This window comes from Heterocephalus glaber, unplaced genomic scaffold, assembly GCF_053883595.1.
Source record: "Heterocephalus glaber isolate CG9 unplaced genomic scaffold, H.glaber_assembly_v1.0 deba00001457, whole genome shotgun sequence".
NCBI classification, from domain to species: Eukaryota; Metazoa; Chordata; class Mammalia; order Rodentia; family Bathyergidae; genus Heterocephalus; species Heterocephalus glaber.
In genome coordinates, this window is record NW_028258305.1 from 15,290,603 (window position 1) to 15,303,203 (window position 12,601).

Consider the following 12,601-nt stretch of genomic DNA (forward strand, 5'->3'; position numbering starts at 1 on the left):
TTTACTTATACATCCAAGCTTGAGAACTACTGGTGGAGACTTGTAATCCCACTGTAGACCTAAAGACACGTCACTTTGTATGAATACTGAACATGCTTCCCATTGACTCTTGATACCAGGTTTGGACAGGACGTGGCTTACCTTGATATTTGCCCAAATTACATTCCCAATTGTGTAATGAAAATTTCCAACAGTGGCCTCAGGAATGAAAGGAGAGGAAAGACTTGGGTTGTAATCTTTCATAAGGCCAGATGATTGGAATGAGCTGGCATTAAAGCAATAATTTATATTGAGTCATAATTTTGATCAGAATTTTCACTCTAAATGTTAGTTCCACTTTGTGTTAATAGGTCTTTTTTCTGGTGATTGTTTTTAGGACCTGCAGTCATCATTAATAAAAACACATTAGAATAGCTGTATTCCAAGTGTTGGAGAAGTGGTGTTTGATTTATGTGGAAATTAGTTGAATTATTTCTAAACAGTTCTGATACCATAGTCAACCCTTGTACTAAATACCTGCTTTACAAATTATCCAGCCATTCTGTTCGTTGACAGAAGTAACTGGGAACTGGTGAAGAGAAAGTTTATGCATAAATTAAACTACTTGGTACTTGTTGGCTGTTTTTATAAAGAAAGACTCAGCTAAGGTAGAGTGTGCAGTAACAACATTCCCACTAAGTATTTCACCTGAATGGAATCAGCTTCCCCTTTTGAAAGTGAAGGAAAGGACATTCACATAACATCTCTGAGGATTCAGAAAAGTAGGCTCCTAACTAGCCTGGTTGGCATGCTTATGAGGTGAGAGTTTGGCGTTATTTTACACCCATAATAACAAATATACTTAGGCATGTTACTCAGACCAAAATTTAACCCAGTTTTTGAATTTACTTTGGACTCGTGTAGGTAGACTTGAGAAGAATGAGAGAGAATGGTCGTTTTTGTTTTGTGTCTTGCTTACTAAAATAAGCCTAGCTGGATACATATCACTATTGCTTTTCAAGATTTCCTTGTATTCACAGTATTAAAATTAGTACCTATGATTCCTTGGCTCCGTTATTTTATTGTCACGGTTTTTCTTTGCATTTTCCCCTAGGAGTTACTATTCTGCTGAAAGCTTCCTCAGTAAATTCACTGATACATTTTATGACACTCAGGCATATTAGTTCAAATTCTGTTTTAATGGCTTGATTTTTAAATTCTGTGTCAGGAAGCTCCAAACTGGACGATGACGCCGATTTAATCCAGGAGAAAAGTGTCATCTGCACTAAAGTGAGGAGCGAGGCAGCCGGCTTGAAAGCCCGGGAGGCCGCGACATGGTCCTGGCGCTGCGGCTCCCTCCTCTCCGCCGCTGCGCGCGCCCCTCTGCCTGTGTCTCCGCCTCTGCCCATCGCGGGGGTGAGAGTCGGTCCCAGGGCCCGCCGAGAGCAGAGCCCGCAGCAACAGCGTCTGCCCCGGGCCTGGGGGTGTGGGGGCCGGGGCCTGGCGGGGGCGGCCCGCTGTCTCCGCCAGCCGCCCCACCCGCTCCGCGCCTCGCCCTGGCCCCGGGATGCGTGCAGGCGGCGGCGATGGCCAGGCCTCCAGCCCCACACCTTCCGGGAAGATGGGGAACCGGGATCCCGGCTGCGCGATGGAGGAGGAGGGGCGCTGCGGCCCCCGGCAGGTGAGAGTCTGGGAACCCGGAGAGAGACACCGCGGGGACGGGAGGAGACCTGGAGGAGTGCTACCCCGCAGGCCGAGGACCCGGAGAACCACCCTGCGTCCACCCCGAGGGAAGACGGCCCCGCGGGGACGGGAGGAGGGGACCCCACGGCAGCGGTGCCCTAACGGGCCCCTCCTCCCCCACCAGCCCTCTGCCTCCCTGTCCTCCCTGGCCCTCCTCACCCTCAGCTTCGCCCTACTCCGCAGGCCACACTTCACTATCTCCAGGCTGGCGTGCTCCGTAGCACTCCATCCTTCCCAGCAAGTGACCTGGCCTCTGCTGGGTAGAGAGCAAGAGATTTGACATCTTTGTGACCTTGGGCAAGTTATCTAACCTCCCTGAGGTTTTCTGATTAAACAAAGACAATTGGAATAGTAATAGGGTTCTGTGGATGCGGAAAATGCCTGCCTTGAGGGAGCTAAGACAGTATGAGAGAAAAAAAAAAGTTGGAAGAATCCAGGTCATGAATTGACTGGTAAAGGTTCAGATAAAATGTTTTAATATTTACTAAAAAATTAACACTATCAAGGGCCCTTCACATGGGACATAATCACTAGGATGCAGTATATTATGGGTTCCTGTTTCTTCCTGCTAGTTACTTCAGAATCACTCCTCCAAAATAACTGGATGATGTGAATTCATTCCATCTTATTGTGGCTAATATGATCCTACGTAAAGTCTTTCTGGTTCTATGGCTTTATTTCCTACTCTTTTTTTTTGTTGTTTTTTTTGGTACCAGGGATCGAACTTGGGTCCTTGCACTTTCGAGGCAGGCGCTGGAACCACTGAGCTAAATCCCCAGCCTTTCTATGGCTTTAATTACATCCTTTGGGACTTGTTTATGGCCTCAGAGAAAAAGACTTTCACTCCATTTCCTTTATTGCTTCTAAAGTTTCTGCCAAAATCTTTTCTATTTTGTCCTGTGCTTTTCTCTTCCACCCTGTTCTCTTCCAAGCTCCCCAATTCCTTCCTTTTCCTCCCTAATTATCTCAGTAGGAGTGATTTATAATTACTTCTTAATGAAACTATAATCAGGCTTGCCAAAAAGGTAGTGCAATGTGTGTGGCTAGATACATGGCTAAGTCCATCCATAGATATATGGATAGATAGATACATAGGTGTGTATCTATATAAATAGCTTAGAATTTTGTACTCTAGGGACTTTCACTGAGAAGGGATTGCAGCCAGGGATTTAGCTCAGTGGTTCTGCCGCCTGCCTCGCAAGCGCAAGGTCCTGAGTTCGTGTCCCCAGTACCAAAAAAAGAGAGAAGGGATTGCAATACCTATTTGGTAGATTATTGTGAGAATGAAATAAAATTTGATGACTTACATAAAGCTTTCTAGTAGAAGGGCCTAGCATGGAATAACCAGCTAGGAAGTTATAGCTACTGTAATTAGCCTCTGACCTGGGTATCCTTCCTTTGATCTCTTTGCTGTATTATTTAGCGTGATGGTGAAGAATGGGGGCTTCAGAGAGAAACTGCTTAGGTTCAGATCCAAGCTCTACCACTTTATTAAGCGATCTCTCTGACTCAGTTTCCTCATCTGCAAATGGAGATGTTATACTTATTCTCCTCTGAAGATTTAATACATTAATAGTGTAGAGCCATGAGAACAGTGCTAATAATAATACTAATGAGTATATTGCCATTATTTTTGACCTAGAATTCTTTACTTTTTGGCGTTTTTTGAAACAGGGTCTCTCTGTAGTTCAGGCTGGCTTTGAACTCACTCTGTAGCCCAAGCTGGACTCAAACTCATGGGGATCCTCCTGCCTTGTCCTCCAGAGTGCTGAGATTACAGGTGTACACCACCATGCCTGGTTTAAAATTCTTCACTTTTTAAATGTATTTAAAAATTTAAAGTTTATTGAAACAAATATATTGTACATAAAGGGAAAGTTGCCCCTTGATACCTCCAAATTCTTTATTCTTCCTTTCTCTCATTGTTGACTAATGTTGGTGCCCCATCTCATTATTCCCTTAACAGCTTCTTTCCAATTACCTCTAGGCCTTGGATCTTGCTAATTTTCGTCATTCTACTTCTTCACTATTTCCCATTCACTTCTTATTTCTCTTAGTGTCCTGATTCCAGGCTTCTCATCCTCCTCATTTCACCAGACCAATTTCCTCTTTGTTCCTTTCTGCTTCCTGAGGAAATCCTTGATTAGCGGGCAGAGGGGTTGCTGTAAGACTCGAATATCTCTCTTCTCTTCCTGCCTCCTCAAATGGGGTTTTCCTTTTACTTTTCATAAATTAACCCCAATCCTCCAGTTAACATTTTTTTATAAACAGTAAAAAGTTTTCTTTTTCACTACAAAGATATCAAAAGGGTTCAGAAATAAATATACAGTCTTTATTTGGAAATCATAAGAGCTACTCATTATTATTCTAATCATCAAGAAACAGAAGTTCAAGATTTGTTTTTCTCTCCCAGAGAACATTTTTAAAGGAAAGTGCAAAATAGCCTCATTTTCCAAGGGAGAAATTCACCATGTTGTAATGATCTGTGCTGTGTGACCATTTAAATAGTAGTGGAGGCTGTCTTCTTCCTTAGTGAAAGATACCAGTTAGCTGTATGGATCTCTGTCTCAGGACTGATACTTGTCTGACACCCGCTGGCATGGCCAGGCCAGTTGTTAATTGCTGAGAGACTTCTGTTCCAGATAGTCCACTCACAACTATTGCCTGGAGCCCCCAGAACCCTTTACTGACTTGGGTTATTCTGTGCTTCCTTGATTCAGCAACTAAAGGGTGAAAGCCACGGGCCTGTGGGATCTGGCTTGACCTAGTGGTTAAATATTCTGAATGTCAGCCATGGACCTCCCTAATGCCATTGGTTGCTCCTAAAATGTTGGATTAAAGCAAATGCTTCTCAGTTGTCAAGAGCATAGCACTGAATAAATTGGTCTGTCCTGCTGGAAGCATTTTTTAGGAGCAGGACGGACAGCGAGCCATACAGGTCTTTGGGATTTGGGACAGGGTAGAAGATTGATAAGAGTGCAAATTAAATTTCATTGCATAATATAGGAAAAAAGGGTTGAGGAAAACAAGAAAGAGGAGGAATTTTGTTCTTTTAAAGTAGAGGTGTTTTTTTTTTTTTTTTTTTTTTATTACTGGTGATCAAACTCAGGACCTTGCACTTGCCAGGCATGCAGCAGCACCACTGAGCTAAATCCTGGCCCTAAAGTAGAGGTTGTTTCTTAATCACCTTTGTGCTTTGAGCATATAGCATAGTACTGGCCGGTGGTGTGCATATAACTAATGTAAGTTGAGGGAATGAATGCAGGAATGAGTATATACCTCTTGGTTCCTCATGCAGATATTCCTGTTGGAATAATTAATGGAAGCTCACATTTACTTACTTTAATGTTTACAGAGTGGTTCTTTCCTTTTTGTGTCCCCTTTCCCCAACCCCGCTTTCCCCAGGGATTGAACCTAGGGCCACAGGCATGCTAGGCAACCCTCTACCACTGAACTACACTCTTAGTCCCTAAAGTAGTGCTTTGCACCTTGTGAATTTCAAATACAATTGCAAACATCCTTTATTACTTTTATTTTTACCTTCACAAATGTAGTCCTACAGTTTTCTTCCAAAGGGAGATACACAATTAGCCAAGAAATCTCAAGCTGGAAGAAGAAAGAAATACTAGGAAATAAAAATTTTTCCCAGGTGTCATGGCCTGTGTCTAGATGTCCCTCATGCGGTCATAGGTGGGGCTTTACAGAGGTGGTGGGTCTAGAGTGTTTGATGCTGGGATTAAGGGTGTGATATTGGTATCAAGGGTGTGTGAAAACTATATTCCCTCTTCTTTTTTTTTTCTTCGTACTGGGGATGGAACTCAGGACCTTGTGAGGCAGGCAAGGTGCCACTAAGCTAATGCCCCGGCAAGGGTGTATAATAACTAAATTAGTTCACTGATTGGTTTGAGTGTGGATAATGGGAAGGCCCACCTGGGTGTGAGTGTTATCTGCCCTAAGGGCATGTAGCCTGGATATTATATAAGGGACAGAAAGAGGGGTACTTGTTGCTTGCTGCTTTTGCTGCCTTCTGCCTGCCATGAACTGTTTCTCCTCTGTGATGCCCCTCTGCTATGCCACCCTGCCTTGGAGTTAGTCAACTATGAACTGAAACCTCTACAAACTATGAGCAAAAATAAACCTTTCCTCCTTAAGTATCTGGTATTTTGTCTCAGCAATGAGAAAAGACACCAGGGAAAGAGATAGAGATATTGGCACTTTATAGGCACTCAGTGAAGGGCCTCATTTACATCAACAATACTCAACTGCTTAGACTGATCCACCTGCTGCTTCTTGCCTCAGTGCCTCTCCTGCAGAGATCTCCTCCCTCCTCCCAGCCAGCCCATCCTGCACCATCCCCTCCCCAGCCACCCACCTAGTTCCTCTCCCAGCTCCTGCCTAGTTGAATCTGGTTCACCTCTTCCTACTTTCATAGCACCTAGCAGCTGTACATTAGACTGCAAATACACAAATTCATTTTCTCCACTAGATTGTGATCTCTGATTTCCAGTGCCTGTCACAGAAGTGTGCCTAAAAGAAATATCTACACACCCTCAATAAAAATCTCCAGGGGTGAAGCCCAGAACTCTGCCCTCCTGGTGGTATTTAAACTTTTTAACATGACTTTTCAGATGATAACATGAACTTGTTTGAAACCATTGTCATAAGTCTAAAGTTAGTTGGATGAACAGATTGTCAAGTGTTAGTATATTTTTTTGTGTTAAACTTTGTGAAGGGATGCTTTCCATACACCCAGACAGGGCTGAAAAATTCTAATGCTTTTGTAAAAAAATAATGAGCTCACTATATTTGTTTCTTTGTGTTTTGAAATTAATCCCTTTCTGTTGCTGGGTGTGCATTTCTGTGTGCAGGCTTATCTGCCTTGGGCCTCACTCGTCACATGTCGCTCGTCTGTGAGTTGAGGCACTGACTCCCTTCCCACTGGGTATTTTTGGAGAACAGCAGGAAGAGACATTTCTCTCTGAAGATGAACTCAACAGACCCCCTTCAGGATGCTCCCAATGCCACTTCCTCACAGGCCCCTCACTCACAGGGAGGCAACAGCACAGCTGTCCAGGAAGAGCTCCAGGACCTCATCCACATGGCCACCTTGGGAACCTGCACTTTCCTGCTCGCCATCATCTTCTGCCTGGGCTCTTACGGCAACTTCATTGTCTTCTTGTCCTTCTTTGATCCAGCTTTCAGAAAATTCAGAACCAACTTTGACTTCTTGATCCTGAACCTGTCCTTCTGTGACCTCTTCATTTGTGGGGTGACAGCCCCGATGTTCACCTTTGTGTTGTTCGTCCGTTCAGCCAGGGGCATCCCAGATGCTTTCTGCTTCACCTTCCACCTCACCAGCTCGGGCTTCATCATCATGTCCCTCAAGACGGTGGCAGTGATTGCCCTGCACCGGCTCCGGATGGTGTTAGGGAGGCAGCCTAACCGCACAGCCTCCTTTCCCTGCACCTTGCTCCTCACTCTGCTGCTCTGGGCCACCAGTTTCACCCTTGCCACCCTGGCTACCCTGAAAACTAGTAAGTCTCACCTCTGCTTGCCCATGTCCAGTCTGATGGCAAGAGAAGGGAAAGCCATCTTGTCACTCTACGTGGTCGACTTCACCTTCTGTGTGGCTGTGGTGTCTGTGTCTTACATCATGATTGCTCAGACCCTGCGGAAGAATGCACAAGTTAGAAAGTGTCCCCCTGTCATCACCATGGATGCTTCCAGACCACAGCCTTTCATGGGGGCCCCTGTGAAGGTGGGTGGAGATCCCATCCAGTGTACCATGCCAGCTCTATACAGGAACCAAACTTACAACAAACTGCAGCATGGATACACCAGGAGTCCCAAGCAGCTCCCAACCCCTGCAGCCAGCCGACTCCAGCTGGTCTCAGCCATCAACCTCTCCACTGCCAAGGATTCCAAAGCCGTGGTCACCTGTGTGATCATTGTGCTGTCGGTCCTGGTGTGCTGTCTTCCACTAGGGATTGCCTTGGTGCAGGTGGTTCTGTCCAACAATGGGAGTTTCATCCTCTACCAATTTGAACTGTTTGGATTTACCCTTATATTTTTAAAGTCAGGATTAAACCCTTTTATATATTCTCGGAACAGTGCAGGGCTGAGAAGGAAAGTACTCTGGTGCCTGCAGTACATTGGCTTGGCTCTTTTCTGCTGCAAACAGAAGACTCGACTACGAGCCATGGGTAAAGGCAACCTTGAAATCAACAGAAATAAATCTTCCCATCATGAAACAAACTCTGCCTACATGCTGTCTCCAAAGCCACAGAAGAAATTTGTAGACCAGGCTTGTGGCCCAAGTCATTCAAAGGAAAGTGTGGTAAGTCCCAAGATCTCAGCTGGACATCAACACTGTGGTCAGAGCAGCTCAACTCCCATCAATACTCGGATCGAACCATACTACAGCATCTATAACAGTAGCCCTTCCCAGGAGGAGAGCAGCCCACAAACCTTACAGCCAGTCAACTCTTTTGCATTTGCCAGTTCGTACATCGCCATGCATTATCACACCACCAATGATCTAATGCAAGAGTATGACAGCACTTCAGCCAAGCAGATTCCCGTCCCCTCTGTCTGAAGTCATGGAAGCTGGAGAGGCTTGCATAAATGGTTTTGTTTCTAATATGGATTGAATTTTAGAAAGTTTTTGAGGTCAATGGCAGATCAAAGCTTAAAAATTCAGCTAAAGATTTGGCAGATCAAGATTTTCTTTTGCCTAAAATATTGGTGTCTTGATTTGCTTTATATTTTCTTGACCTTTTTTAAGATTTGGTGTAAAAGTTTATTTAAATTTTCACCCTGACCTGTACCCCAATCTTTCATATTGAACCTTTAAATAGATGCTAGGAATGAGGATACTGTGTCAAAGCAGAAAATCAATTGATTGTAATCTTTTGAATCAGTGTTATAGGTCTTCAAAGTACATATTGGCTGGATTCTTAGTTTGAGTAGTTTTTTTGTGTGTGGTTTGGTTGGTTTTGTTTGGTGCTTGGGATTGAACCTCGAGCCTCATGCATGCTATGCATGCACTCTACCACTGAGCTACACCCTCAGCTCTGGCCAGATTTTTTAAAAAAGAATTTTAAGGCATGATTTTTGCTGGGGTGTTATTTTTATAAAAATATAAAATTTGATTATTTGAAGTGCTGAAATAAAGAATAATACCCTCTTTTGGTAGCAGATTGATTTGAATAAATAACATATTGTTAATTAGAAAACCAGAAATATATTTCCTATACTTCTATCCTTATCCAAAATACTCAAATGGGAGCTAGGTGTTTTCCTTTTATAAAGATAGGCAACTAAGTATATGGTAGTACAGTATAATTATTGTGTGCCACCTTTCCTTTCCTTTCCTTTTCTTTTCCTTCTTTTTGCAGTACTGGGAATCAAACCCAGGCCCTTATGCATGGTGGGTAAGTGTTCTACAATTGAGCTACATCCCCAGCCCTGCCATTTCTTATTATAGACATTTTTATTTGGGGTCAGTTGAATAGCTGTATAGTTCTTTTATTAAAAGGAAGATGTTTTTGCTTGTTACAAGTGAATTATTCTATTTTGGAATGACCTTATCCAGACTCCTAGCATAGAGGACTGCCTCTATAGCAGAGGGGCATTATTCCAGAGAGCAGGTGCTATATGGTTGTTTTAGGAAAGAGTGTTTATAGGGTAGTCCATGGGGACTTCTGTCATGCATTTAGAAATCTTTAGGCATAGAGATGTAATTGGGAGGGTTTTATATTTCCTTCTGTATGAGAAAAGTTTATTAACCACTTGACAGTATTTAAGTAACTCTTCAGAAATGACTCACTTTTGTGTTTATATATTATAATGGTAGAAAATTGTCAAAGTGATCTATAATCAAACTCTTTTCTTTCTCTCCTACTAATCTTAAACTGGAAATGGGCAAAAAGATTAAGTATGTCTATACCCGAAACTAATTTTATTATATTCTCTGTGATTCCTAGGGTAACAACTGTGAACTCATATTTTTAATCTAGAAGTATTTTCATTACACAGGATTTGAACTCACTAGAATTTTGGAACTATAACTGTTAGGCTCAAGCATCAAGATACAAAACTTGTCTTTATAAAATGTGATATCCAAGAATTACTACTACACATCAGAAAGTACTTTGTTCCTTTGAATGAAAGATACTCATTTCACAGAGTCCTCCCTCGGGTTGTCCCCAACTGTAGAGGTCCCGAAAGGTGTGAGGAAGACAACAGACTTTCACCTCGACCTCTGCTTAGCCTCATCTGGCAACTGTTACCTTCCAGTCTTCATCAGTCATTTCTATTTCTGAGATTTAAGTGTGACGTATAAGTTTTATTTTGTTATTAAATTCACCTTGTAAGACTATCTACTCCCTCTCTCCCGCCCTTCATTCTCTCCCTTGTTTTATTTTTGCTATTAAATTTTGTAACAGAAGAGAACATAATCACTCTCTCACTTTTTTTGTAATTGAAAGCTATTTTTGGAAGTCACTACTACCTGTTTCAATTATGGTTTTGTATTTTTAATATAACACTGTTCTCATTTATTAAGACACCCTTGAGATAGGTTAGTATATTACTTCTCTTTAACAAAGAATCCAGAAGTATAATATCCTGTCCCAAGATTATTCAAAGAATTGTGGCAAATTAAGAATTAGACTTTTGTCTTAATTCAAAACCTAGTACTCTGGTAAGCTGAACAACTTTATAATTATTAAGATTATTAAGATTAATCACTTTTTAAGATGTATATATATATAGATAGATATTTTTGGACAGGCATTTCAAATGTAACTTAATAAAATGTTACAACAAAAGTAATTTCTACTTGTAAAATTTTAAATGCCATATTTCTTGTGTGACCTTTGAGATGATTTGATCAGCATGGGGCCCATTTTGGGAAGTACAAATTAGAGCATAAAGAAAACTAAGTGTGTACATATACAATATTCAGTTTCTTTATGCTCATCAAGAAATTATTGATTTAACTTGCATGAAACACATAGTGGGCTATGTTCTTAGCTCCCCTCCATAGCTATATCTATACAGATATAACTCATCTGTTCACGAGTTATATGTTTATCTATACCTATAACCATATAAGTATAGATAAACATATGTAACTTGTTTCTTCATAAGGGCTAAAATGAGAACTAAAATTAATGAGAATTTAATTGAATATGATTAATTTGCAGGGTATAATAATTAGTTCTCTTGATGCTTTACTGTGATGCAAAAGTATGTGATGTCTTTAAAATATTTTATAATTGTTCTTATGTTAACCCTTAGGCCAGATTTGTATTTCTGATGCTTTTAGTGTACTTTTAAAATAAAGTTTGGAAAATAAAATATTGAAAACTCTAACATCTTAAACATCAGAGTTCAATGTAATGAATTTCCTGTCCAGTTATTTAACAAACATCAGACCCTGGCCATGGTAATTTTTGTGCAATAGATATGTTGAACCTGGAGTGGAGAGGGAGTTATTTTCCTTACAAATAAAATAACTGCTTTCTTCTTTGTGTGTGTGTGCCGGGGATTGAACTTGGTACCTTTTGCCTGTGAAGCAGGCAGCGGAACCACTGAGCTAAATCCCCGGCCAATAACTTCATTTTTAGTGCTCTGAGAAGCTGAGGCAAGAGGATTGCAAGTTCAAGCCCAGCCCAGGCAACTTAGTCACTTAGACCATGTCTCAAAATAAAAGGGGTTGGGATGGGAACGTAGCTCAATGCAAGAGCTCTGGGTTCAATAAATAAAATGTAAGACTAGAATAACTTGTTTGACCACATTTTGTAGCATATGCAGAGACTAACCAAGGATACTTTGAAGGATTTATTACTAGACTTTTTTTCTCCGGTGGGCAGAATCCTAAATGACATTTCAATAACTTATTTAAAATAAGGTTAACCTGCAAAAATATAGAAAACTTGGGAATTTTTAGTTTAATCAAAAAACATTAATACGAACAGGAAAGGACAGTATAGAAGATTAGATGTCATCATAATCATTGGATGGTAAGGGTTCTGTGAACAAGAGTACCCAGGAAAGATTCCACAATAAACACCCCCAGCCTTCCAGCCAGAAACGCCACTACTGGGGCCACAGCCAGGAATGCAGGGAATCAGAAAGCCTTTCTTGGACTTTGGGCTTTAAGCACACATAATTTAAGTTGTCATCCATCTGCTATTACTGCCACTGCCTCTACAACAAACCCTCCTGACACCTACAAAGCAAGTGGCTGACACCAAAACACTGCTGCAGACAAATATGGTGCCATGCATTTTATTGGGAGAACCCAATTTGCATCTAGAACCTTTGGGGGAATCTGGAAAGTGTGGTTACATTAAAAAGGTATACTACAATGGGGCTGGGGATTTAGCTCAGTGGTTCCACTGCCTGCCTTGCAAGCACAAGTTCCCAAGTTCGATCCCCAGTACCAAAAAATAAATAAAAAGGTATACTACAAGAAGGTTGAGAATGGATACTGAGTTTCAATCCACTGTGTCCACAATGGCACCTCTTACTACTCCACATTTATATAGACATCTCTAGCCATACTTATAAACCATAGCAATTATAACACCACCATTGTCCCACTTGAAATAATGCAGCCTCTCTCATTCAAACAAAAACACACTTACTCTGCTTTAGAGGCAAGATGGAAACTCAGATCAATCACTATGTTATAGCGATGTTCATTGCTCTTCTAGTTCAGTCAAACAAATGCCAAGTTGGGCTGGGGATTTAGCTCAGTGTTTCCGGTGCCTGCCTTGCAAGCGCAAGGTCCCAAGTTCGATCCCCGGTACCAAAAACAAAACAAAACAAATGCCAAGTAGATATTCTGTAACCTAAGAACTAAATTATG

At 41.7% G+C, this 12,601-nt stretch overlaps 1 protein-coding gene across 1 annotated transcript; it reads left to right on the forward strand.

The window, feature by feature from the left end:
* The first annotated feature begins 1,528 nt into the window (after nucleotides 1–1,528).
* Gpr75 (G protein-coupled receptor 75) lies at nucleotides 1,529–11,087 on the forward strand. The gene is made up of 2 exons (XM_004867294.4): nucleotides 1,529–1,660; nucleotides 6,591–11,087. Exon 2 carries the CDS (start codon nucleotides 6,707–6,709, stop codon nucleotides 8,315–8,317), a length of 1,611 nt encoding a protein of 536 aa, XP_004867351.1. The 5' UTR covers nucleotides 1,529–1,660; nucleotides 6,591–6,706; the 3' UTR covers nucleotides 8,318–11,087.
* Nucleotides 11,088–12,601: the final 1,514 nt, after the last annotated feature.

Excerpts from the sequence above, each read along its gene's own strand:
- Gpr75 (XM_004867294.4), top strand. The coding sequence starts at position 6,707 with ATGAACTCAACAGACCCCCTTCAGGATGCTCCCAATGCCACTTCCTCA.